This window comes from Phyllopteryx taeniolatus, chromosome 12, assembly GCF_024500385.1.
Source record: "Phyllopteryx taeniolatus isolate TA_2022b chromosome 12, UOR_Ptae_1.2, whole genome shotgun sequence".
NCBI classification, from domain to species: domain Eukaryota; kingdom Metazoa; phylum Chordata; class Actinopteri; order Syngnathiformes; family Syngnathidae; genus Phyllopteryx; species Phyllopteryx taeniolatus.
Window position 1 is genome coordinate 17,610,467 of NC_084513.1, and position 27,961 is coordinate 17,638,427.

The window sequence follows — 27,961 nt, forward strand, 5'->3', positions numbered from 1 at the left end:
TAAATTAAACAGCAGTGTCAATCAAATCTGTGCGTTCGGTCTATGTTTGTCTTCGTGTCCCTAATGGTTTGGCTGATGTATGTTCAACATGACTCATTTTTTAAACAATTGAGCCCTCTGGTGGCCATTTAGTGTATTGAACGTACTCATGCTATTTTTATTTATCATCGTTTATTTATTCGTTTATCCTACAGCTTAAAGCTAAGTCCAAAATAACAAGAGTAATAGTTCGCTTTTATACTCATGTAATTAGCATTTTTTTTAATAAGCTTTCGGTCATTTTACGGCGGCACCGGAAATGTTGAGTCGTTGCTTAGCAACCGTAAGGTCCACACGAGCTCGAGCTGATGTTAGCAAAGTCGCACTAGTTCTTCGTTCGACGCACGCATTTTACGTATCTTCACTGCAATTTCGTCGCTTTTAGACACACACACACACACATATATATATAGTTTATATTTTACTTCTGGGTTTAGTAAAATGGCAGGCAAGAAGAAAGAAACTACTTTGCAGGTATGACGAACAGATTATACAAAATAAAGACAAAAAGAAGGTTTTCACTCAGCCAATGAGTAGTTCCTACTTCATTCTTCTTTCGCCTTTTTCCACTCCAGGTTTCCGCCACTAACCAAGAGCAATGGGAGGAGATTCTTGCAACAAAGGGATTAACGGGTAAGAATTGTAAACTTTATTCCATTTATGTCTTTTAAGTGCGAGACAAAAGTTTTAGGGGGTCGTTGACACACCTGTCTGCCGTTCGAGCTTAAATTGGATATACTCTGGCGACCCCAAGTGGTAACTGTTGGAACAGCAACCCTCCTTCTCTTTTCTCTTTAGTAGTAGACGTGTACCAGCGTTGGTGTGGTCCCTGTCGAGCTGTGATCAGCCTCCTACGAAAAATCAACAATGAACTCGGGGATGACCTGTTACATTTCGCCACAGTAAGCATTTCGCCGTGTGAATCAGGGATGGGCAAACTTTGATCTTCAAGAGCCACATTTGATTTGGAAAATGGAAAGATAGGCCAGGTCATATGTAGATGAGGGCGGTAAAAAAAAAAAAAATAGTATTTAGTAAGTTTGTATCTAAAATATGTTGTAATATAATTGAATTGTAATTAGCAAATATTTTTTACTTATGTTTTTATTGACAAATCAACAAATTATTTCATGACAAGTGAGCCCTGACAGGACAAGCTAAAAAGTGAAAATAATATATTAAGTTTTAAAAAAGAATAAATCCATCCATCCATCCATTTTCTGAGCCGCTTCTCCTCACTAGGGTCGCGGGCGTGCTGGAGCCTATGCCAGCTAACATCGGGCAGGAGGCGGGGTACACCCTGAACTGGTTGCCAGCCAATCGCAGGGCACATACAAACAAACAACCAATCGCACTCACATTCACACCTACGGGCAATTTAGAGTCTTCAATTCATGCATGTTTTTGGGATGTGGGAGGAAACCGGAGTGCCCGGAGAAAACCCACGCAGGCACGGGGAGAACATGCAAACTCCACAAAGGCGGGGCCGGGGATTGAACCCCGCTCCTCAGAACTGGGAGGCTGACGCTCTAACCAGTCGCCCACCGTGCCGCCAAAATGAATAAATACACACATTTTAACTTATAACCAATTTTATATTGTAAACCAACTTAGTTAATGCAAAAAAAACATTACTGGATGCTTGATACTGTGAATCCTTAGTGGGTCAGAATAAAAAAAAAAACAGCAGGCCGTTTGAGGCACCCAGGTCATACTTTGCACAGCCTCAGTGGAAATGCTTGAAATTAAATGCCGAATTAACATTGTGGTGCCTAAAATTGTGTGTGTGTGTGTGTGTGTGTGTGTGCAGGCTGAGGCTGACAGCATTGATGCTCTGGAGAAGTATCGAGGGAAATGTGAGCCCACCTTCCTGTTCTACGGGGTGAGTCAGACTGAGTGATACTTTAAAGGGTCTTCTAATGATATTAATGCGTGTGTGTGTGCGCGCGCGCGTGCACGCCTGTGCACCAAGGCAAACGGCACTAATGCTGAGAGTGTTACAGGGTGGCGAGCTGGTGGCTGCGGTGCAGGGGGCCAACGCGCCTCTCCTTAAGAAGATGATAGTAGACCAACTGGCCGAGGAGAAGTTAGTGCTGGAGCATGACGGAGAACGGAAAGTGGTAACGTGAGCTGCAACATATACAGTCACTCAGACACTCGTCAACGGAGGATTTGTTTGAATTTCGAATCAATTTTCCCACACTCAAGAGGTTCCACTGGAGGGAGTTGTATGAAAAATGTATTCATGAGTATTTTGCAATTCAATCACTATTTATGAAATGTAAAATGAATATAATGTACTGTATATGTTTATAATAGAGTAGCCAGAGATTGACTCCTGCTAATTATTTTGCGTGCCTTCCAGGTTGTAGATCACAAACTTGTGGATGATGAGAAGATCGAAGGGGAGGAGGACCACCATCATTCAGAAGATGGAGAAAGCATAATAGGTGCTATGGAAATAATACTTGTTTCTTTAATCATGCACCGACATGAATGCGGCTAATGCCTTAACGACCGCAACTGTTCTTAATGGCTCTCATTCTCTGTTGCTCATCTTTTCAACTGCTCTCCCCGCAGTTCCTGCCAGTAAGTCCTACACCGTGGCCGTCATCAAACCGGATGCTGTTGCTCACGGCAAGGCTAATGAGATCATTATGAAGGTACACAGGGACTCGGACCCCCCACCCTCGGTGTTCATTTGCCACCTTGTTGTCAGAAATTAATTTTGCCGTCCTCACCTCACCGACTAGATTCAAGACGCAGGATTTGAGATCCTGGCCCGAGATGAGCGGACGTTGACCGAGGCCCAAGCGCGAGAATTTTACCAGTACAAAGGCACAGAGGTATGGAAGAGTAAATAACAGGATTGCCTTGACAAAGACACTTTGTAGATTTGATTTGACACTTCTTCCAAACTTTTACAGCAGAATTTTTGTCAAAGGTCTTGTATTGGATCTACAGTATATTGAAGTGCGTAGTGTTGGCGCACTGTCAAATGAGGCATCTATTTGGGTGTGGAAACGATTTATTCTAGTACACTATACGACGCACCCGTTGACTAATTAGGGCATGGCATCTGTTGGAGCACAGCCCACTATTTGAGGGGACACAACTTGCGTTTCTTGCCATGGTATGGTGTTAATTGCAGTACAGGAAATATGAACCACCTTCACTATCTACTATCTACTCTCTATAGGTACAGCTCAATGAATTAAAAGTTCATTCAGTTCAATTCAAAAAGTGAAACTCATAATTTATTAAACATTAAAAAATACTTTTCAGAAGACAAATTCCACAAATGTGTATCATTTTGATTGTTTATGTTATCACATTTCTTAAGATGGTAAATTGGGGTTGTCTTCAGCTGTAAACTACAATTACAAAAAGTATCGTCAACTATTTCACTGTTGTTGGAGTAAATCTACAGTATATGCATTTCACTTTTTGGAATTTCCCACAATATTCTTATTTAGTGAGATGCACCTGTGCTAAATATCAATGTACAGTTCTTGAGTTGCTACGTATCTGTTCTTGCCTCTTGTTTTTGTGTGCCTGGGACCTGTAGGATTGTTTTGAGGATCTGGTGCAGTTTATGTCCAGCGGGCCCTCACACATTCTGGTGCTCTCAAAGCTCGAGGACTCGTCCAATGTGGTGAAAGCCTGGCTCCACTTCATTGGCCCAGCAAACATCGACGAAGCCAAGCGACAGAAGCCAGAGAGGTGACACAGTGGAAATTGTGTTGCAGAATGCCAACAACTGTGCCACGGTAAATTATCAAATTTTAATTAATGGTTCTATAAATGATTTACTACAAATAACGCATCTTTGTTCATCTATCTATGCCAGCAATTTGAGAGGCACAACAATTAAATGCTCTACCTCTAGATGGTAGAAGGTACTAATAACCTGTGTACCCACTTGTTGGCATTCATACAACAGAATAGCTTTACGTTAAATTAAACAGGCCCACATTTCATACAGAGTACGTACAGTCATGGAAAAGATTATTAGACCAAGCTTGTTTCTTCAGCCTCTTGTCCTTTTTTAATGCCTGGTACAACCAACTAAAGGTACATTTGTTTAGACATAATGTCAACAAAAATAGCTTATAAAAGTTGAATTTAATAGCTGATATCTAGCCATTTTCCACAGTTTTCTTCATAGTAACCAAAATCACTGGGAATACAGTTAAGCTTAAGCATGTCAAATAGGACAAAGTATTACGGAATCAGCAGCATTTTTGTTGTGTACATTTTATTCTTCAGGTAACATACCTTTAGTGGTATCATGCTTTAAAATGACCAATAAATTAAAGAAACCAGGGTTGTCTAATATTTTCTTCCATGACTGCACTTTCGTTTTGTGACTTTTTCTTTGGGGGGTGGTATAAAAATGTTTTTAATCGCCTTACAACTTGGTTAAAACCCTAAATACACCACAAACTATCATCCCACGCTTTAATAGTTTCTTGAATTACACTTAAAAATAAATGTCTTTGCGTTAGAAAAAATGCAATGAAGTGAAAAATGTCATTTTCACTCAAGCCACTACTAGAGGAGATGACACAATGCTGATTCAGCATATCAGCTCCTCTAACCTTTTGCTGTATTTTATCTTTAATATTTCGTGTCAACTTAGGTCATATCAAAGCGATGGCTCAATTCCAGCCTAGGGGGGTTCCGTACTGCAGCTTTAACAACCCATGCTAAACTTAGCTCCTCCCCGACATACAAAGATTTAAGTCTCCCGTCAAGATGCATCACTTCAACATTTCAATTACTACTTTCCTATTAGTCAGGGCTTAGGCACTATCTTGTGGCATCTTTGAGTATTCTCAAAAGAGCACAAAAACTGCAATAGTTTTTTCAGCCAATAGCTGATGATAGGCTCACCAGAAAATAACAGTAAGACAGTATTTTAGTTCTTAAATAGGCAGGGGTTCACTTTATATTTTTGTGACGTTGTTTGGTGCTGTGCCGTGACTTTTTTCTATGGCAAAGTATGTGCCTTGGCTCAATAAAGGCCGGGAGACAGGTGTAGAATGTATAACACGCATCCTCCCTTTTAAATATCTAATCTGTCCACTTGAATGTACACGCACCAGTGTGGAAGAATGTCAGATTTCCGCACAGCAAAAAGAGCCGTCTGCTCTATCAGACACACCCAAACATGACGCTCCTCCACGGCCCGAGCACCAGCCGAGCCACCATCTGCTCTTCTCTTATTTCCCTCCCCCACTTCCCGGGGACCGACAGCTTGCGCGCGCAATATGGCACGCGGACGCTGTTCAACGCTGTGCACGGCAGTGAGGACGCCGATCAGGCCGGCAGGGAGCTTGCCTTCTTCTTCCCCGACTTCAGCACAGCGCCGGGAACGGCGCAGGATGCAGAGGAAGAGCGTGTGGAGAGGACGCTGGCTCTCATCCGGCCTCTTGTTGCCAGGGAAAACAGAGGTGGGGTCCGAGCCAAATAAACAAGCACATGTCTATGCATGTGCTTGCAACCAACCATACACACCCTAAGGTGGTTGTTATGTATAATGGAAATGCACCAGTACATCACACTAATCCACCAAGTGGATAACATCTACTGTCTGTCTGCAATACAGTAAACCCTTGCGAGAAAAAACGCAAGCAGTTGACGCCCCCCTCTGAAAATGTTTATAATTTCTTATATTAACAGTTTCAACTGTAAATACACCACACCCAAAACACTAATATAATTTCAAACTACAACAACAATATTACCATTAACAATAAATGACTGACAGTTTATTTGATTTATTTTTTTAATTTACCTGAAGTGTGAATATGTTAGAGCTGCAACGACTATTGGAATAACGCAAATAATTCGATTACAAAAAAACAGCCAACTCTTCTTTATCATCTGCTGACCAGGCCAGGCCCCGCCTTTTAAAGCCATAAACATTCAAAGTCATAAATAATACAGTGTAGAACATGAGGACGACCCCCCCCCCCCCCAAGTGGACAATAACACCTGCACCTCACACAATAATGAAAATAAATAAATAAATAAATAAGAACTATATTATCTGATCGCTCGATGAGTCAATGGGATACTCAGTAGAATGAACGATTCGAAAAATATTTGAAAACTGCAGACTGAGTATGTTTCCTTTGCAACCTGTAAATAAAGCAACTGTCAAGCAAAATTAACCCCTCCATTGTTTGTTAGCTTTAGCTTTTAATAGCCAATGAGCAGAGCAAAAATGTACACAAGCGGCAAACTTTCTACTAACAACCCAGGTTAAACTTAGCTCCTCCTGAACATAGAAACCGGGAATCGGCATCATAAAATGGATCGTTGGTTTTAAGTACAAACTGCATCTTTTCGCTGTCCAGAACATGACTATCTTTACAGCGGGGTCATTACAGCAATTTTATACAATTACATATTTGATATGTGTTGTCTCTTTAGAGGAGATTCTGACCCATATAAACAAGTCAGGCTTCCAATTGTCCCTCCAAAGAGAGGTGATGCTAACAGAAGAACAAGCTCGAGAGTTTTATAACCATCGCGTTGAGGAGGACTACTTCCCTGCACTGCTGCAAAGCATGACCAGGTAAATGGAAGACGCAGGTGACGAATACTGATAAGACGATGACTCGACATGTGCATGTCCATAACAGAGGGCCGGTGCTCGCTTTGGCTCTCACCAGAGAAGATGCTGTACAACACTGGAAAAACATGCTGGGTCCTTCTGATCTTAGAAGAGCCAAAGAAGAGGATCCTGAATGGTGAGATACATGTTTTTTTCCCCTTTTAATCACCTAAACTCTGTTCTCCTGTCAAAGAGCTAACCTGGTACTTTAATGTCAAGCACAAAGGTTCCGTGATGCTGGACAGTTAATTTGTTTGGATTTCAAAACAAATTTCCAATTTCCATATGTCGTCACCCATGACAGCGGTTCTTTGTGTTGCAAAAGCCAAAGAAAAAGCACGACGACGTGTTGATTCATGCTTTGATGTTTGCTGAACTGTGAGCTCGAGTAAGCTATGCAGTCTTACGTCTGAATATTATATGTCTTACATAAAACCCATGACCGGTGTCCATTACAAAAAAGGCAAAGAAAAACAAAAAATCTCCCATACATATGGAAAAATGTGTTATGGTCCGATGGAGCCAGCGTTAAACATTTTGGCCAGCTGGAACTAGGGCCTTAGACGAGGGCAGGTGTGTTCTTACTCCCATTAAACATCCCAGTTTGAATGTGATTGGTTAATTCTGAACACAACCACCGCCACAGTTAGGAGAGGGTGTACACACTTGTGCAACCACATGATTCTAGTTGTTTATTTTCACTTCCCCTCCCGAAAATAAGTTTGTTTTCAATTGAATTGCATGTCACAGGTTACATTAATGGTGGAAAATATTTTTGAAATTATTTATCGTGGTCTAATTTTTTTATATCACAAAAGAATATCATTTGAAGAAGGATGTGTTATTTATATCCACTGTAAATAACACTGGAGTTCTTAAATGTCTTCCCTATGCTGTAATGAAATATATATGATTCATGCTGTCATATACATTCATTGTAACCATGACATGGCCTCCCGTGTGACTCCTAGTCTCAGGGCCCGTTTTTCCATGGAAGGAGATCCGGTCAACCAGCTGCATGGAAGTCAGTCTACTGAGGAGGCCTCCAGGGAAATCAGCTTCTTCTTCCCCGTGCAGCAAACACTGGCTGTCATTAAACCCGACGCTGTGGACCATCACAAAGGTACCACATCAAAAAATGTCACGTCATTCGCACGTTTGCGTTAGCTGGCTATTTACCACGATGGCTCCCCTACAGACAAGATTTTGCAGGAGATCCGTGACAGAGGGTTCTCCGTCAGGCGACTGGAGGAGAAGCTTCTTTCCAGGGAGATGGCTAAAGGATTTTACAAGGAGCACAGGAAGCAGCCTTTTTTCAGCCAGCTGGTGGAGTTCATGTGTAGGTTAGTTGATCACCCCCCCCCCCCCTCCAGAGAAACACCACCAAAGGGGGCACTTGGCACTGTCACAACAAGTTTTTAAGCTCTTTTAGAAGCAGCAGCTCGCCTCAGGCAGACAGCCAGGAAGTCTCTCTTTTTTTTTAAATACAACTCATTTAAGATGTGACATCATCATCCGCTTCAGTGACCCTCTCGCTCTCCCTTCCGCTTAGCTATTACACAACGGCTTTACGAGAACGGACTGAGGGATGCAAGCGCAGACCACTTCAGACTTTTGCGTCACTTCCCCTCAACATCATTTCAAGCTTGTGTAGCACAATACAAGGGACTTGTTTTACTACTGTTACTTAAAAGAGACATGCATTTCTTTCACTATTTAAAAGTGTTTGCGAGTGTTTCAATAATGTGACTGTGACATGCTTTTGTCAAACTACCCCGAGCGACAACTATAGTACAGTGGTGCCTTCAAATACGAGTGACCCGACTTACGAGTTTTTCGAGATATGTGCCAGGGTTCGGCCGATCTTTTGCTTTGAGTTCCAAGTAAAACTTTGACGTTAGCAATATATGGTGGCAGTGAACTCAACCCAACCAACCCACTTCATGACAAGCAGCAGTTTGGCAGTTGGTGAATAATTCTTCATAAAAAAAAGCCCCAAACAGTTTAATGCCACTCCCAGTTTTATTTTACTGTCAAATAAAGTATGAAACCAAGAATTAAACGTGTATTTAAATGACCACATAGCTTTGCCTTAATAAATTCAATTTAACTTAATGATAACAAGCAATGCTAAACCCAATAGATGGGCTAACAAATAGTATCGGTGTCGCAACACGTGTAGACAGACTATAACAATACTCACAGGAATAAATTCTTTACCCATTGCGAAAAATGACATTACGACAGCTTACGGAGTGAGTGGTGAAACTCTTCTTCGTGTCGCTATTTATTATACTGCCCCCAGGTGGCCAGGGCACACACGCCAGAAGAAGAAACAATGTCTATTGAATTGAAGCAAAATGTGTAAAAAAAAAAAAAAAAAAGCTTTTTCTTTACATTCTATGTTATTACACATTACAATTTTTTTTTTTTGGGGGGGGGGGGGGGGGGCTGAAACAGATTAATGGCATTTCCATTCATTTTAATGGGGAATGATGATTTGAGATGAGTCATGAGTATCTCAAGGAACCACTGTCCACTTTACACCCTGTATTGCTTGTCTTACTGAAATTAGCCCATTTTAAGAGGCTGGCCCTGTCTCATGCAAGTGAGCGACTCTTTACCCCATCCCGTATACTGCTCAACCAAGGCAGCACTTCACACGCTACACTTTGTGTATGTGACAGACACTACCCCCCACCACCAGCCAATCAAGGGGCTCGCTGTAATTCTTTCCAGTAATACTACAGCGTAAAATTGAAAGCTGTCCATGTGACCTCTGTGTCTTCTCATGTCAGTGGACCAAGTGTGATGATGATCCTGGAAAAGGAAAATGCAGTGGAGGAGTGGAGGGCCGCCATGGGTCCCACAGATCCCGACCGGGCAAAGGCGGAGTTCCCCGACTCTTTGAGGGCCCGCTTGGCCCCCGATGTCCTCCGCAACTCCGTGCATGGCTCCTCAAGCCAGAAGCGCGCCCAGGAGGAGATCCAGTTCATCTTTGGTGAACAAACCGGGATCACTGACACTTCAGGTAATAACATGACGTGCCTGTCACACAACTGCTATAACCTAATATTTATTAGGGCTTGTTTTCAATTGTTTAAATTTGTACCTTCTTCCATGCAGCTAAAAACACAAATGAAGCCACACTGGATAAACAAAAGCAACAATATGAAGGTATGCATAAAGCAATACCTTCATAAAAGCATCATATATTAACTTAAAATTGGTATAATTCCATTGCAATTTCATGTTTTAAAATGAATGCTAATTATATTTATAAGGCTTACAATGCATATTTTGCTGTTATATACAATTTACAGTATCAATTATCTTATCTAAATTCAATTTAAAATGTAATTTAAACATGTAAAATTGAATTTCTATTGAATTCATTTATTGTATCAGTTTTAAAAAAATCTAATTCATTCTAGAAACAAAAAAAAACAATATACAATGTGAATATATGTAATAGTGATATTTGTGAATTATATTTATGAAACATTTATAACTCATACAATAAATAGAAATGCATCAATTTTGACTTTTACCAATTTTAATACCAATTGAATTTAATAATTTATTTACTGTTAGGTAAAATAAAAAAAAATAGTGGCCTCACCCTTTCACTGAATTTTACTTGGACCCAATTAACACAGAAAATGTGCCCAGAATGTCACCTACCAAAAACTTTTTAGAATTCATTATTATTAATATTTTAAATAATAAAGCCCTGAATATAAAACTAACTGAATGGAGAATTCTACAATACTCAGTTTTCATTGACACCGTTAGAGATGTATTCAAGTAACAGTGTTTATTATTCTGCTTGAAGTTTGCAGTGTCGCCAGTGTGTGTAGGTATATTCAAAAACGTACGATGATAAAATGACCTCATTGTTTTCTCCTTCATACTTAGGTGACACACATGAATCAAATCTTCACGGTCCACCCAAATAAGTGAAAGAAGGTCCAGAGTTGATCATCATTGGAACACAACCTAAATATGGCTCTTGATCATGTTTCCCCGTATAGAAGCAAACGTGGACAACGAATTGTCAAGTTGCAGTATTCAGTCTCCCATCCAGTCTTTACTGACTATACACATTTAGTATTTTCCCCAGTGAGTAAAAAGATGCATCTGTAAGTCTTTATCCATCATGATGGTTTGTGCTGCAAACTAGTCAAATTAACTTTTTTTTCCCACTTAACATAAAAGTGGAATCTTCTTACTGGCCTCCTGTGTCCGCGTCGTCATCCTCATTGAAAGACCTTGCGAACATCTCCGCGATGCTCCTCTGACTGGGATCCTACATTCAAATAAGAATGTTATACACTGGATCCAAGATGAACCCCCCACAGCCCTTCCAAAATAACTCTGTAGCGCCCCCCTGGAAAGTTTGAAAATAATAGCCCCCACCCCCCGACTTCCAATTGCTGTCAGTTTTGCTGCCAGAAATGATCCGGTTTCACTTTAATGGTCCCAAAATCTTTATTTACTACAAATGTATCTATCTTCCTTCATCTAGCTTCGTCAGCGACATATAGTGACAGGCACCTAAATGCGCTTCCAATAGATGGCCGCAGGTACAATAAAGCTGTGTATCCACCTGTTGCCCTTCACACAGCAAAATAGCAGCATTTTGTTAAACGGGCCCAAATTTCACACTAATTTCAGATTAAACTGAGGCAATATAATCATTATTTCAGAATACAGTATATTCTTTTTGTGAAATTTTTGTTGGTGTTTTTTATATAAAATACGTGACTTGCCTCGATAAGTTAAGTAGGGGGTAGACTTATCTAGTCCTACCCTTTAGTCTCTAAATAGTGTTTAACATAATACAATAAAAGGTTATTCATATACAAGTTTGTTTTTCAGTTTAAAGGTCATTTTGCGGTTTGGGTGCATTCATCACAGCTTGCATTTTTAAGTTATCTTTATTAGAGGTACTACCTTAGAGTGGAACTGAGCTGTCACCGCGTTGGCTGAGAGGTTTGACTCGGACAGGCCGACCTGCTCCAACACTTGCATTTTTGCTTGGATCATCGGCCTGTGTGGAAAAACGCATCCAAATTCCCTCACGCTCCACCAAGCACGCTGTTGGGAATAGTGCTGATGGTTGTAGTTATACATACCACAGGTGATCATCAACTGTTCCCTTGGCGACCAAATAGTGAATGTTCACGTTGTTGGTTTGACCGATGCGATGGACCCTGTCTTCAGCCTGGATAAGAACCTGCCGCGCACAAATACATTGGTACCTTCACTTTCGAGTGTCCCAACTTACAAGTTTTTCAAGTTATGAGTCATTCCTTGGTCAATTTTTGGGGGTTCTGTTGCAAGACCAAAATTTTAGTTATGAGCAAGCTTTACATACGCAGCCGCTTGAGTGACGTTAAAAAAAGAGCAATTACGGTTCTGTCAAAAAAAAAAAAAAAAAGTCAGGCATTTAACGGTTTTAGTTGTACTGTGTGTGGTGTGCTCCGATAATCAACACAGAACACAACGTACACAAAGATACTGTTCCACCACTGATCTTGAATCAGCCAAGACCAAAATCTCACGTGATCAGACGTGAGCTCACAAAATTGAAGACGACAAGCATAGCAACGCAACATAGAACGCAACATTTTTTTTCATTAACGCCTGTTTTTTTGTTCCTCAGTGAAATTCCGTTTCACGCCACAATTCACGGAGTCATGACTCAGGAGTAGTCGTCTTTCTCCACACAAGATGATTTTGGGTCGTAAATATTGATAATGTTTAATATTTAAGATTGTTGGCCCCGACCTGTTTCGGCTCCGATTACGCGGACAAATTCTCTCAACACACCTTAGACCGAAGGATAAACTTATAAGACATATATGATAGTCTGGCATTTGTCACCCTCGGTCGCCAACGGGCAAAATAGTGACAAAAATGGCCAAATTATCATTGTGGGTGTACCGGGCCCATGTCAAGGTACCACTGTATTCAATGACAAATAAGAACATTTGAGGTATCATTATCATCAGTCCTTACGCCGGGGTTCCAGAACAGTTCGGCGAAGATGACCAGGTCGGCGGCGTGGAGTGTCAGGCCCATGTTGGCGGCGGTGATGGACAGGACGGCCACGCACTTCTTGCCCGAATACTGAAACTTGTCGCATAGATGCTGGCGCTCACTCGACGGCGTGGAGCCGTCGATGCGAATGAACGAGACGTCCTGTTGAAAACAACCCACACAACACGCTTATGAGTATGTCACTAAAAGTGAGACGGAAGAAGTATTGGGCCATGCTGAAAAGTGCAAGAAAAAACATCTTTTAAACCAATTGTATCTTTTTTTTCCTCTGAATATTTCAACTTCATTCTCACCAAGGTATGTTTTTCTTCTCGTAATATTACGACTTAACATAAGTAAAAAAAAGGACAACTTTATTTTCGTTAATGTACAACTGTATGCTCTTATTACAACTTTACTCTTGTAGGAAAATATATACAGTACTTTTTTCCCCCCATACTATCACACTGATGAAAAAAATTTCATAATTTTATGCAAGTCTTCGTGTCAGAAATATCTCAGAATAACTTTTCCCACTTCCTGTAATATATAAATTACTGAGTTCGAATGAATTAAAAATAACTAAGGAATTGTACTTTGTTTTCCTTGTAATATCGCAATTTTAGTTTGGCAAGATGATTACTTTTTCTTGTAATAAAAATTCAGTCGCATTTGGATTTTTTCCTCGTAAGACTTTGTTCTTGTATTATCACGACATCATTTTTGTAAAATTACAACTTTATTATCCTAAAAATCTTACCTCCCCCTGTAGGATTACACACATACTCAAACTATTCCTCATAAAATTGTCTTTCCAATTCAACACTCTAATTCTTCCCACTTTATTGTTGTATTACTGATGATGTAGGTAGTGTGGTTTCAGTTCCCACTCAGTGTGAACGTGAATGGTTGTCTGTCTCTGCGATTGACTGGTGTCCAGTCCAGGGTGGAGTCTGATATTCGGCCAAAGTTAACTGGGAAAGGCTCCAGCTCCCTGTGCCCTTTAACAGGATAAGCGGAAAAGAAAAACGATTGATGTTTCTTTTCCGTGTGGCACTTTTTACTGTCCGGCACTTAAAATATTTAATGTGATGATGGTTCAGACAGCTTTGGAAAATTCCGCTTGCAGTGTAAGTTAATATGGTGACCTTCAGTGCTCTTTCCTGGAGTGAAGAAAATCATGCATAGTTTTCTCTAAGCTTGTACTAAGAGGCACTGTGTTATGGCTTTATGGAGAGTTGGGGCCTATCACTCGAATTGAATGAACTTCTCCCACCATCACTGCCAATTTAACCCCAATCATACACTCCTTAAACGCTGTCTGAGCGCAATACTATACCACTCTCTTCTTTTCCTGACCGCCAACCATTTACTTTTCTTACTCACCTTTTTAACTAGTTCACTAGTGATGTGATCCAAGACTAACTTGTGATGGGCAAACACAAGGAACTTCTCCCTCCCACACTCGAGCATGTCATTGATGTACTCCCTGTCAGTGGTGGAAAAAAAAAAAACAATATTTACTGCAAGCACTCATTTTCTTTACACGGCTTATTGTGCGAAATCATTAACACGATCAGCGTCTTCGCATAAATTAACCTAATTCATTATTAATAATAAAACATAAGGTAATTTGAGTAAGTGTTATTTCTGAAGTGTGTATAAAACCTTTAGCCCTTCTCATTAATCAGTACCCAAAAAGCAGCTCTCAGTCTCAACAAGGTTGGTGACCCCTGTTCTACGGCATCTTACAGACCTTTGGAAAGCTGATTTGAGCATACATAAGTATCTTCTTTTTTTTTAAGGATAATAAAGGCCTCAATCGGGAAGTCAATGGGTAAATGTCTCCATGTTGAAACAGCCACGGTTAAAGTGCTCTTTTCGAAGTTACTGACGATTTAAAAATGTAGTCATTCAAAGTAGTAAAGGCAATCCTTATTGGCAGAGCAAATAGTGGTGGCCCACTGAAATACACTGCTTTTTAAAATGGTGAACCCAAAAGTGCATATTTGGAAAGACATTAACCGCTTCATAAAAATCATGAGAATTGGCGTGTTGCCCTTCAAACTCTGCGGATACAAGTGAAAAAAAATGATCCTAAATACTCATTAAACCCATTACACTCTTGTCTTTATACAATCGTAATAACGATTTTAGACATGCAATAGCTCTGACACATTCACAAATTCATACTTATTCACTCATATTTTAGAAATAATTTATTTTGCTGCCGGCTAGTGTGTGAATGCAAAATGGCTGCCTCATCCTGGCACTTCAGCTTACAGATCCCGCTGGTGTATTGCAACATGAGGCTCTCTCCAGTGGCATTAACGGTAAAGACAGCTTGAGTGACAAAGAACGACAGTTTGTAAAAGAACCACAAAAAAAAAAAAAAAGGAACTCTGAAGACATAAAGACGCATTTGTGTGATTTGCATCTTCAGAAACCATGTTGCAAATCATCAACCGAACAATAAAGGCAGTAAAAGATTGAAAAATATTACTTTCCAATATTTTATTTCTTAGAAACAATCACAAACTTTTACATATGAGTAAAATTAATTGATTTTCAAAGGTAAATTCAGTGGGCCATGTCTTTCCCGCTATTGAGCAAAGTATTTGAAAATGACCCGTATACGCACGTAATGGCTTGCAACTTGGCTTCAGCTGTGTGGTTGTAAAAAATGAGGAGGACTTCTTTTTCATCCCTTTTCTGAAATGGAGCCAAAAAACAGTTGTTGAAACTTGTTGTATTTTAAATCACTGAGGAGAAGGAATACTAGCGCAGAGTGGACTCACTCACATTTTGATGTCCCCTGGCTAACTCCATGGCGGCGGCAGACAGAGCCGCTTTGGTTCGGTTGCTGATTCCATCGATTGTCACCGTGACAACCTTGCGTTGTTTGGAGGGTAGCTGGGAGAGGACGTCGGACTTCAGGCGCCGCAGCATCAGAGACTCGGACAGCAGCAGCTTTAGTTCGCCGAGATGGGAGGAGCCAGAGTAGTCCCAACCCCAGGCCAGCTGGATGAAATTATTGAAGGCGGGGTACACACATACTATTAATTGGGGGATATTTGAGCATTTTTCCTCCCCAATCTGCTCGGAAAAACAGTCGGGCTGACCATCGTAAATGTTAAATCGGTTCAATATTTAGGATGCAAATCCTAAAGTGTGTGGTCAACAAGTTCAGCTGAACCATGGAGTCCACTGCGCTGGTCATCTAAGAGTACACCACACACTACGAGAGAAGTAACACACTGATTTTTATGATTGATCGGCAATAGTGCGAGCTTCAGTCCTCTTTTGAGCAAGAAAGATGAAACTCAAAGCATTGAAAATAACCCACAATTCTCTATTAGCGGCTAAGTAGTTACCTGTTTGGCACCGCAGTAGCGCAGCCCGAACTCGTGGAATCGTGGGAAGAGTGTGGGTCTGACAGCTAGGATCTGCGTGTAGAGCTCAGCGGGTCTGGACATGGCAGGGGTCCCCGACAGGAGAATGACCCTCTTGGCTGTCTGAGGGTACGAAGAAGACGGGACACAATGCAGGCTGTGAATTTAGAAATTATTCCTGATCACGAAGCTGAAACACACTTGATTAAAGCGTTTGCCGTTGAAAGAACAATATGAACTCCTCTCAATAATACAAAAGTGGCATTAAAACAGGGGACTAACATTCAGAGACTCCATCCCGTTAACAGAAGAAAGATTCTTTTTGAGTAATTAAATTGAAATCTTTTACAATAGGTCAAGTTAATTTAGTACAAATGCCCACCCCTACTTAGTATATTAAACTGAATGAAGTAGTGCACAGTATAGCTCAAATGAAAATAATAAGCACAAATAAATGAGTCAGATGCCTATTCTTATTTAGTAAAATAAATGTAATTAATCAAATATACAGCTTAAATCAAATGAAAAAAATCAAAAACGTAATTCAGTCAAATGCACATCCCCGTTTAGTCTAAAAAAATGTCATTAGTAAAACAGGCTAAACTAAACTAAAATTAAACATTCAAAAAGAATTTAAAATAAATTCATTTAGTCAAATGCCCATTGCAAATTAGCATAACAATGTAATTGGTAAAATATGTTTGAATTAATTGTTGGAAAAATAATGAACATTTTATGAATTCAGTCAAATGCACAGCCTATTTACTCTAATGAATATAATAAGTAAAACATTTGGCTTAAATCAAAGTTTTCAAAAATATTTAAAAATAAATTAATTGCATCAAATCCATCCCTATTTAGTATATCTATCCATCCATTTTCTGAGCCGCTTATCCTCACTAGGGTCACGAGCGTGCTGGCGCTGCCCATCTCAGTTGACTCTGGGCGAGAGGCGGGGTACACCCTGAACTGGTCGCCAGCCAATCGCTGGGCACATATAAACAAACAACCATTCACGCTCATATTCATACCTACGGACAATTTAGAGTATTCAATTAACCTACATAGGAAACTGGAGTACCTGGAGAACATGCAAACTCCACACAGGCAAGGCCAGATTTGAACCCGGGTTCTCAGAACTGTGAGGCAGATGTATATTTATATAATCATACTATATAGTATGATATATTTTAATTAGAAAATTATACAATTTAAATTAAATGTTGGCAAAATAAATACATTTAGTCAAACGCACATTACTGTTCACTCTAATAAATGTAATTAATAAAATTATACATCTTCAATAAAAAATATACAATTACATTCCTTCAGTCAAATTCCCAACCCTTTGTAGTTGAATAAATGTAGTTAATAAAATAGAATATTTTTAATTAAATTCAATAGTGCAGGTGTACCTAATGGAGTGTATAAACCTAACCTGTTCACTGCAAGTGATGAAAAGATAAAAGCGAAGCACCTTTAATAGCGGCAAAGCAGCTTTACAACGAGCCGTCTTTATGTTCTTTAGGAAGTGAGACTCATCCTGCACAGAAAGGGGGAAATTATTTTATTTTTTTTAAATCAATATATTCAATTGAATACAAAAAATATTTTCTAAAAAATATGAGTGATCAAACTGACCATGATGAGGACGTTAAAGGGATTCCCTGGCAGTTGTTTGTCCATTCTGCTGAGGAGGTCGTAGCTGACGATGTTGACCAGCCCTGCCCGCAGGTTGTCTTTGGCCTTCACCACCACGTTGATGCTGTCGGGACTCAACGATGGGAGCCAGCGACGGAAGGACTGTTGGACAAAGGTGTACATTAGTTCCTCAAACAGTGCCGGCCTTTTAATAAGGGCCTGCTGAGATCTTTTGAACTCTGCTGCTAAACAAAACAGCAGCACCAAAGGAGGCACGTCTCTCAGATGAATTAAAGTGTGGAGCTCGCTAAAGTGCAGTTTTAAAGATGAGTTTACCTTCTGTACCATAATTCCTTATAAGTAGCTGGGGGCGGTGATTTACTCAACTGCAGATGAGGGAGCCATTTTTAGAATAGCAATAATAAACTAATAAGGTGTGGGACATAAACAAGGACACACACAACATTGCGGAGTGATCACATTAGACTCTACCAGAACAAAACTCACCATGAAAGATGCCACAAAACGTAAGAAGATTGTTAATACTGCACATGGAACTCATTTACAACATTCAGGAAGACTCCACACTTTAATTCCTTTGTGAGACTGTTTATTATGATAGGTGCTGCTGTTTTGGTTGGCAACTGCATTTAAATAAAGTTAGCAGTTAATCATGTAATGTACGGTTGTGAACAGTAGCATCTATGAACTGAGATGATTTGCGTCTATGAACTGAGATGATTTCAGTTTCTACCCTTTTATCGTGGGGGGGGGGGGGGATGCATCTATTTGAAGGTGTTTGGCATAAACACACATTGAAAGGAACAAGCTGTCTATTAGAGGGAGAGTCACTATTTGATGAATTGCAATATATTATTAGTATCAAATAATCCAATCTGTGGCCAAATCGTGCTGACCCTTAGTTGACTTGCGCTATTTTTCCTGTCCCCTCCACATCAAGTCATGATGTTGCTGTGCTTGTGCTTGGCGGCTGATTTGGCCAAAGGCGCACAGCTAAGATAAGACCCAAGTCAATCGGGACCATATCATCTGACTTTACTCCCTGCAGCAATTCCAACTCCTGATTGGTAATGTGCTTGATAGCCATTTACAGAGCAAGCTGAGGGGGTCTTGTCAGCTGTCTGAATACCGGCTCATCGAAAAATGCCATGCCAGTGATTTTTTTTTTTTTTTTTATTGCTGCTTGGAGATAAGCACAGAAGTGTTTCGGTGGGGAGGAAAAAAATAAGGACCATGGAGAGGTGTTTTTTTTTTTTCACTTGAAAAAAGTCAGTCCATAGAGACCCCCCTCACCCCAAAAGTAACTTAAATGGGGTACATCTTAACCAATTTTGTTTAAATGTGAGCGATCGCACACGACAAGGAATACAATAATCTGAAAGTATGCGTTTAGTGTAGGGGCTGAACTGATTAGTCAACTAGTCGGCAAGTCGGTTTTACTACTCCGCTTCGACGTTTAACACTTGACTAATTACTAGTCAGGTTTTTGGCATCTCATCTTCTAATCGGACAATTTACAGAAGACTTTGCACTCGCCCGTCTGCTGCCGTCGCCGAACTATAACGCTGCGTGGAGCAGCAAATGTCCGGCCAGAAAGAAAATTGTCGGCCCGACCGTTTTCCAAATATTAGAGTGGAAAATCACTATTAACATTCCCCGCACCACAGGATAACCATTCAGGATAATCTTTTAGACACATCTGACAATTGAGAGTTTGCTGACTTTGATCAAACGGTGAAACAATTCTCAGATTCAGTATATTTGTACCCTATTTTAGGAACAGGTGCTTGGATGGAAGAAGGAAATAATACAGCAACCTTCTCAACAGGAGATAAAGCCTTAAAAGTCCAGTAATTCCTGTTGGCATTATATTAACTTCCCCAAAAAGGCTTTCAACCTGGCCAGAATGATAAAGTACTGCGCATAAACTCACACTTAACCCTATTTTCTCCCAGAGGTGGAGTCATATTCTTTTTACCTCTGCCCAGGTAAAGCGCACAGAGGACGGAGCCACCACGAGCACGGGCCACTCCTTCCTGTAGTAGGCAGCGATGCAGATGGCCTGCACGGTTTTCCCCAGACCCATGTCGTCAGCCAGGAGCAGGCGGCCTTGTTTAGACACCGCATAACTGCAAAGACACAGTTGAGATGCTGAGACATTTCTCACCTCCTAGCTGGAGTCAACTGAAAACTGTGAGTGAGTCACAAACGTAACGAAAAAGGAACACCATCATTTCTGGGCTGCGTCTGAGCATTAGGAGAAAATAAATTGTATATTTTCCATGAAATTGGGTTTCTTACAAAAACAAATTATGTTTCATATAATTTTGAAAATGTACAGCCAGAAATGTGATTAACATATGTGAACAAATAGGTAGTTAATTTAATAATAAAAAAGGCATGAATCTAGTCATTTTATAAATATTGATATTTATTCTACGGGTGTTAGTTTACCGCATTAATCACGATTAATTAATTATAAACAATTAGTTTAAATAATAACGTGTTTTTAATCACTTTTAGTGTTCAAACTATCAGTGCACGATTTCCTGGTTCTCATATTACACTGATGCACACGTCAGAGCTCGGCTACCAAAATGGAGGAATTGGATGAAACAGAGTTGCTCGGACTCATGGGAGGGAAATTTCATTTTTTTAAAAGAACTACCTGAGGGAAGCCTTGAGAAGCGTGGTTTGTGTAGTGCTATTTGTGTAAAACAGAATAATAAAACCTAGAAATGCATATTTTTTTCTGTTTTTGTTACCACAAGATTTTGGACATTTTTCTTAAAATATACTTCATATATACTGCAATGAATTAACTTAATACTACGAGGTGTACGTCTAGCAATTTTATAAATATTTGTATTCATTTAATTGTAAAATGTGATGAAAAATAAAACTACTTTATTACCTTTATTTACATATGATCTATATGTTGTGGACATTCTGAAAAGAACATTTTATTCATATGCTTAAATTTTACATTCCAAAACAGCCTAATTATAGCTAATATATATTTTTAAATATTAGGTTGTGTGTGACTACATTAAATATTACTACATTAGAAATGATTGTGAATTTTGTCCGATACGGCTAGTCCAAATGGAGCGTTAATGGTCGTCCACAAGCACCTACTTGACTCCTTCCATCTGGAAGGGCATGAGGCTACTTGTGATCGCGGGTTCGACGCAGGACAGGTCGGCCTCAGGGATGTCCGGGTTCCTGGCTTGAGTCTCCTCAAAGCTGGCAGAGAAAGACTGGACCACCGCCCGAGGAAGAGGCTCCACCTCCACGGCTGCTATCCCACCGAGGAGCCCCACTGAGAATGGGAGGTGGTGCGGTTACACAAGATGACAAACGGCAACAGGGGGATAAATCCAATCGGCAAAACTCACTGAGTCTCTTGTAGTCCTGCAGTGAAAAGCTCCACTTCCTTGTTTTCATGTCTGAAAGAATGTAATGATGAGAGGTCGGATTTACACTGCAGGTCCAAGTGCCCAATCCTAATTTCATGTCAAGAGCCAATTATTTAACTATTTCCAGGTGAACTGGACATATGTGGAACACACGAAACCTACATGCATAGCCAAACTGCACAAGTATCAACATGAAAGTAAATATTAATTCATAAAATTAAACATTAAATAGCATTTCGTTGGCCTGGGCTGACTCTTTACCACATTGATTTTATTGAGTGTAACCTGCACATTACTCTACTTTAGTCTTCAGTTGCTTTGCTTATTTACTGAGGCACACACCACAAAAGCAGAATATTAGACAAGATTTAATTATCTATGCTTTCACTATAGTTTCGGTTGAAAAAGGGTGTGTTAATATAGTCGTGTTGTCTGTGCAGTGTATTTCGATGACATCAAGGTCGCATTGACGTGTTACAGCCGGTCTGTGTGTTTATGATGCACTGGCATATATCGAAAACGTATCTGTTTTGTTTACTGTACCCACATTTGAAACAAGGCTGATTCCAAACTGAGGATATCCAATTACTTGTGTTTTTTTTCCCTGCATGCTGCCATGACGCATATCACAATTGTGCCACTTGAGAACCAAAAATCTGAATTGTGTCACTTAAACCATTGAGGTTAAACCCAGCCATAGAACCATAAAATACACCCATGATATTAATCTCAAGATGGTACCGTAGGTTTTTGTCGGCATTTGCTTGAATGCTGCAATCACGTCGACATGGTAATCGATATCAATCTCAAATCTGGAGGGCGACACCAGGACGCACTGGCCCTGGACCTCGGCCCCCAGTTTCTGCCATCCGTTGCACAGCTTCAGCAGAGCGGTCAGCGGCGAGCCATCTTGAGCTCGGCTGGTCACCGCCGCCATGTCCAACGACTCCGCCCCTTCCAGGGGCCTCAAAGACACCGAGGCGATGGACGCCACTTGGGTCACTGCAGCGGGGTCAAGAAAGCACACGTCAGAACGGAGCAGCTGCATGTGCATGAAATGTTAAACACTGCGGAAAATTAACATACTTAGCTGTTGGTAGTCCTCCATGCTGAAGTTCCACGCCTTGTTGGCAGGGTCTAAAGCATAATAAACAGGGAGTCATCAGTTTACAATGGATTTCTGTTGCTACAGCGGTGACGCATTCCGAATTTGTAAATAAGTCAGAATGCACCATCAATAACACAGCAGTTAAGATTGCCATAAATATTTTTCATGAAAAACAATTTTTAGGCCATAAATATGAAACAATCAAATGAAAAAGTTTCAGTGCAGAGGTAACTGAGCGTGGCTTCTTCCACTATCAGTGCCAATATTGTACATTTTTTACAGTACTTGGAAAAATGCACTGATTCTACACACCGATGGCACTTCACCAGATTGACATACATCTTCCAGGCCTGAACCATGTCGGCTGTGTGGAGATAGGTAAACATAGATGGATAAGGTAAACACAGGTGAAAAAATATTTAGCAGAGTGCAAATTATGCGCTGCTCGGGTGGGGGGTGCGAGATATCGAGTAAAGAGAAGTAGTCTATTTTTTTAAGTGTGTGTGAGTGAATATTGCTTTTGTGACCATAATTTCCCTCACAGGATAAACAAAATCTATATTATTTTCTTACCATTGGTCTAAAAGTGCAAAAAAAGTAGTTGCAAATGTTTGTGACAGAAATCTGAAAAGCAATATGAAAATTCTGTTGTAAAATGTTCAATACGCACATTAGACAGTGAGATGATCTTCCTGGTATGTAGCCGCCCCAGTGGTTGGTACCACTAATTATTTTCATATAAAAAGCTGCACTGGACAGATGTCCATATTGCTGAGTGTCGGCATTATAAGTCGGATTTATGTGACCACAAAGAGTATTTGGATGTCAGCTCAGAGCCAAGGATTACGTTAGGCAACATATGTCAGCTTTTGGCCTGGTGTCACTAGCAGGTGGCTTGCGTATAATAAAAAAATAAATATGAGCAGTCATAATGTCCAATTTTTATTTATGTGCCGTACTTGCATGGCCACAATGATCAATCTACAGTGGGCATATGTTTTAATATTATTAAAAAAGAAGACCACAACATTAACACAACAATCATAAACAGTGTCCAACTTTTTAGCTTAGCTACTGTATATGGAGTCATATAGATGCCGAATACTTATATTTTGCTTAAGATGCAATGTATTGTAAAACTATGCTAATTTAGCTTTCCAGCAGCGTATCATTTTAGAGTCAAATGTATTTATTTTACAAATGGGTAAAACAATCATTAATCGTGAAGAATTCTTTTGAATGTGTGCATTTGATTTTTTGATAAATGGCATCTTAAAGCAATTGAGACCAAATGAAGTGCACTGCAGTACTTGGCAGCATCCACTAGAGGCACTGTAGATTCAGTCTCAACTACCAGGTTGTCTAAAGAAGAAGAAATGACTTCCGCTATGGGGAAGTTGAACAACAGCTACACTGTGGCACAGCTCTCCAGACAGGATTATTTTGCTCAATGCAACACTCGCACCAAACAGGATTTAAGAAAATTTAGAAGATGATTCTTACATTCTTTCAAACATATAGTTTGGATGTTATCTTTTTCTGATATTTACATTTGTTTGATGATCTTGAACATTAAAATGTGGAAACTATGCAAAAAAAAAATAATAATAATAATAAAATTTTAAAAAAGAATTAGACAAGGTAGCAAATATACTTTTTCACAGCACTGTATGCGACTTGAGTGGCGCCATCAGAGTGGTATGTATTTTAAAAATAGGTTATTGTAGTTGTAATTCGTGGCGGCGTTTTACTGCACTGCGTCACTCTGAGAGCTCTCACTGATATTTTCGGTTATTTGACAACATAAGGGGATGAAAATATCAGAAAGAGTATCATGCAATTCAGGTATACGCCACTTCAAATGACAAGCACTATATTGAAGTGTGTTGTGGGTGTGTATGCTTAAGCTTTACAATCCACTTAACAGAATACTTACCATATGTCTTGGATGGGATGGATTTAAAAGCAGCAATGAGCTCTGCATGATACCCCACCTCCACCCTGAAGCGTCCGTCAGTGTGCGGCACACATTTGCCCCAAGTGGATATAGCAGCCTTCTTAGCAGGCACGGCCTTTAATGTTGTACAGTCTGAGGTGGGTTTGTTTGGTTGTTTATAGAAGGAGCCCAGTGCTGCGCAACTGGGAGAGGGCTGCTTACAACTGAGCTGAGCTGGCTTTGTACTGCTAGTGCTGCTGTCAGTGCACGTCAAAGGCTGGTTGACGTGTTGACGCTTGGCCGGAGGAGGGTCATCTCTGGCCGAAGTCTACAAGGAAAGACAGCATTGAATTAGTCTTCACGAGGCAACCCAGGATGGAAGTACAAAGGAGTACTCACGCCACATTGAAGAAAAAAAAAATTTGAATTACACTAGGAGATTAGAGTTGTAATATTGTATAGTTGTATATTTTTAAATAGTTATGTATTTTGAAATAAAGTGGCAATATTATGAAATTGGAGTTATTTTCAAGATTACATTTGTAATATGAGAATAAAAATGTATGTGACAAAAAAGCTGCATGAGATAAAGTCCGAAAACCTCTAGATGTTTTTAAAGTGATACAAATAGTAGTCTAATCTAAAAAATCTATAACTTTTATCTCCAATAGACACTATTTTTTTCCTCCAAAATATTCTCATTCATTGAGACTTTACTCTCAAAAACTCAACCTTTTTTCTCAAAAAATCCATCTTTATTCTCATATTTACAACTATAATCTCATAAAACCCGCCTCAAAAGCAATTTTATTCCTTGGCTTTGAACGCAACATGAGCTTCTGCCCTTGCTGTGTCATGTTATTTATATTATTTTACAGTTTAAACCTTATTGTTTTGGTTCTAAATGTTAAAATGTCTTGTTTGAGTCGTTTTTATGGACAGCACTTTGTTGCAACTGAGGGTGTTCTTAAAGTGCTATATAAAGAAAATTGAGTTGAGTGAAATAACTTTCATCTGGAAATTATTTTTTTTTTTGTCCTGTTCGGCTGTTAGGTCAAGCAGAATGGAGGATCTGTATCCCTCTTATGCCGGAACAGTTTTACTGTGTCACAGTGGAGTTTTTAAGCTTCCACTGTGGTTTCTTACTGTTATAATTGAAGTTTGTTGAGAATCAGTCGTACAGAACAACGTTTCTGGAGGGGAGAGAGAAACGAAGACAAAAGACAAAGCACTAACTGTAAACAGGATGAGAAAAGTAAGTCATTACATTATCTACAACAATGAAACATTAAATATGAGTGTTGCATGGGGCTGTGGTGCTACACCCTGTGAGGGAAGGACAGGACAAGCGAGAACAGGACAAGAACAGGAGAAGAAGCATGCAGGACAAGGGTCATGAACCCGGCTGTACAACTGAAGTGGGGTGGGATTGACTACGTAGATTATGAAAGTCTATAGGACGAGAGCGTGAGTGAGGGGATACACAAGCAATTTGCATATTCATGTGTTATTTGTCACCATAAGTGAGTGGCCCCACACCCAGTGAAAGAGTTCCCTGCGGACACATGCAAGTGAATTCACACCGTATTAGATTCACAAAGACTGACAGAACTGTCCTGTAATCGCTGTGCCCGCACCGTGGAGGCTGAGGACCCCACCCAATCAATCGAGGGCCGGGATCGGACTCATGGGTCCATCCGAGAGCAGCCCGGTGGACAGGAACACCTCCCACACCAAGGGACGCAGGGCAGTCGGCCGGCCCCACCGAGGCGCCCAGACAACTGGCCACCCGGTAGGGGCCGCAGGGACCCAATGTCACCCCCCCCTCCCCCCACATGCCCTCTCAGGAGAGCCAGACACCTCCCGCCCCCCAACCTGCAGGGCCCGTGATGCAGCCAGTCCCCTCCCAGCCCGCAGGTGGGAGAGTATCCCTTGTTTGTTGGAAAGGATGCCGGATAGGCCACCCGACAAGGGAACGATAAGGGGTGATAAGTGAGAACCCTCCTCCCCACTGTTACTATATAATTGGCACTACACCGTGTATCGGTGCCCCCCCAAAGTCGTGTGGTGCATTAAAATCTGGAGAGGCCCGTGAGCTGAGGGGGGCGTGGGGTGGGGTTTTCCAGGCACTCATGCCTACCAGCCAAAAAAAAAAAAACACCCATCTCAAAAATCTATGACATTTTCAAAATATACTATTTTTTATTCCCCAAAATATACCACTTTATTCTTGCAAAATTATGACTGAACTAAAAATTTATTAATCTCAAAAATACTACAACTTTAATCTAAACAATATACATATTTTCCTCAAAAAGTTTTATTCACTTAAATTACAGATTTAATAATCTTACTTTATTACTTTAATCATTGTAAAAAAAAATCTATTACTTTTAATCTGAGAATATTTTACTTTTTTCTCCAAAAATACAACCTTATTCTCATAACAATCATAACACAACTTTCTCAAACATTTTGCAAAATTACAACTTTAACGTTGAAAATATACCACTTTTTTCTTGATAATTCTCCACTTTATTTTTCTAACTGGAAAATATACTTTATTCTCATGAAAGTACAACTTTAATCTGGAAAATATACGTTTGCTCATAAAAGTCTGACTTAAATCTAAAAAAAAAACAGACCTGAATCTGAAAATATCAGTATTTCGAAAAGACACTACTTTTTTAAATTATTTTTCCAACTTAGTTCCCGTTTAATTACGACTTTTATCACGTGAATCTTTCTTCCCAGGGTGGGCGTAATACTCCTGAGTGTCCTCACCCATGTTGTCGTAAAGTCTCCATTGCCAAAAAGCGTGTCCTTATTGTGGTTATCGGTGATGTGTGCTTCTTTCTTCACGGGTGGAACAAACTGCTTCGGTGCCGATGTCGGGTTCTGCCCGAGCCTCTGGGCTCTCCTCTCCAAAGCTTTCCGTCTGTTCTCCTCAATCATTCGCTGCTGCTCGGCTGTCAGCGTCGTAGACATGATGACTGGCCCCCGACTTAAATTAGCATCGAGACAGTGGCCGCCGTCACATCTGGACTGTCAGGTGGCACACAAGCTAACTTTAGCGCGGCTAACAACTTTAGCCAACGTGTGGGCACGAATCTCCGGTTCAAAGTATCAATATGGCGTACCTTGATGTAAGTGAGTTTTCATTTAGTAAGATAACAATCTAAATATGCAGTAATGTCGACATAACAAGCTAACATTGGCCCGTTAGAAGCATCGTAAATCCGGAGCTTTCCGAGTTGGCAACCCTCGACGTAAAGGATATTTCCTAGTACGTATCTAGCGCGCAGGAAGTGACGTAACATAACAACACGTGGGGAAGGCGTGTCGCAAAGGTCTGCCTGTGTTTGTATGTTTATATTCATACAAATTTAAAAGATTTTGGGGGGAAAAAGGCCAAATAAGATTAATTATCGATCATAGTTGGTGACAACTGAACAATAGTTCATTTCTATCACTCAACGTAAGGTCGAAAACCAGATATATAAACAAACTGACAGCTAGATAGACAAAAATAGACAGACCAATAGAAGGACAGACATACATACATACACACACACACATATATATAAACCACCGTTTAAAAACTGCATTTTAGTTTACTTGGGTGATCTTTGTCTATTTACATTTGTTTGATGATCTTAAACATTAAACTACAGTGCCATGAAAAAGGCACTGTAGTTCCTGCAGTATGCCCACTTTAATGTTTCAGATCATCAA

At 40.2% G+C, this 27,961-nt stretch overlaps 2 protein-coding genes across 4 annotated transcripts; one reads left to right on the plus strand and one right to left on the minus strand.

Moving 5' to 3' along the window:
• Positions 1-330: 330 nt before the first annotated feature.
• On the plus strand, positions 331-10,720 carry nme9 (NME/NM23 family member 9). Of its 2 annotated transcripts, XM_061792131.1 has the most exons (17): positions 332-513; positions 615-672; positions 838-941; positions 1,850-1,921; positions 2,043-2,159; positions 2,405-2,489; positions 2,620-2,702; positions 2,793-2,885; positions 3,608-3,762; positions 5,299-5,495; positions 6,481-6,625; positions 6,693-6,800; positions 7,636-7,787; positions 7,863-8,007; positions 9,463-9,695; positions 9,791-9,841; positions 10,583-10,720. In XM_061792131.1, exons 1-17 carry the CDS (start codon positions 481-483, stop codon positions 10,621-10,623), a joined length of 1,872 nt encoding a protein of 623 aa, XP_061648115.1. In that variant the 5' UTR covers positions 332-480; the 3' UTR covers positions 10,624-10,720. The 2 variants fall into 2 exon arrangements, with proteins under 2 accessions (XP_061648116.1, XP_061648115.1); XM_061792132.1 differs by lacking the exon at positions 9,791-9,841 and having other exon boundaries at positions 331-513; positions 10,583-10,714.
• Positions 9,105-27,815, minus strand: smarcal1 (SWI/SNF related, matrix associated, actin dependent regulator of chromatin, subfamily a-like 1). 2 transcript variants are annotated; one of them, XM_061792128.1, is made up of 18 exons: positions 27,011-27,815; positions 24,227-24,554; positions 22,269-22,319; positions 21,924-22,184; positions 21,162-21,212; positions 20,902-21,085; positions 19,742-19,892; positions 17,743-17,904; positions 17,579-17,644; positions 16,084-16,224; positions 15,512-15,730; positions 15,351-15,421; positions 14,096-14,198; positions 12,689-12,871; positions 11,803-11,903; positions 11,621-11,717; positions 10,897-10,973; positions 9,105-9,660 (listed from the first exon to the last, which is right to left on the minus strand). In XM_061792128.1, exons 1-18 carry the CDS (start codon positions 27,212-27,214, stop codon positions 9,657-9,659), a joined length of 2,454 nt encoding a protein of 817 aa, XP_061648112.1. In that variant the 5' UTR covers positions 27,215-27,815; the 3' UTR covers positions 9,105-9,656. The 2 variants fall into 2 exon arrangements, with proteins under 2 accessions (XP_061648112.1, XP_061648113.1); XM_061792129.1 differs by having other exon boundaries at positions 9,105-10,973; positions 24,449-24,554; positions 27,011-27,814.
• Positions 27,816-27,961: the final 146 nt, after the last annotated feature.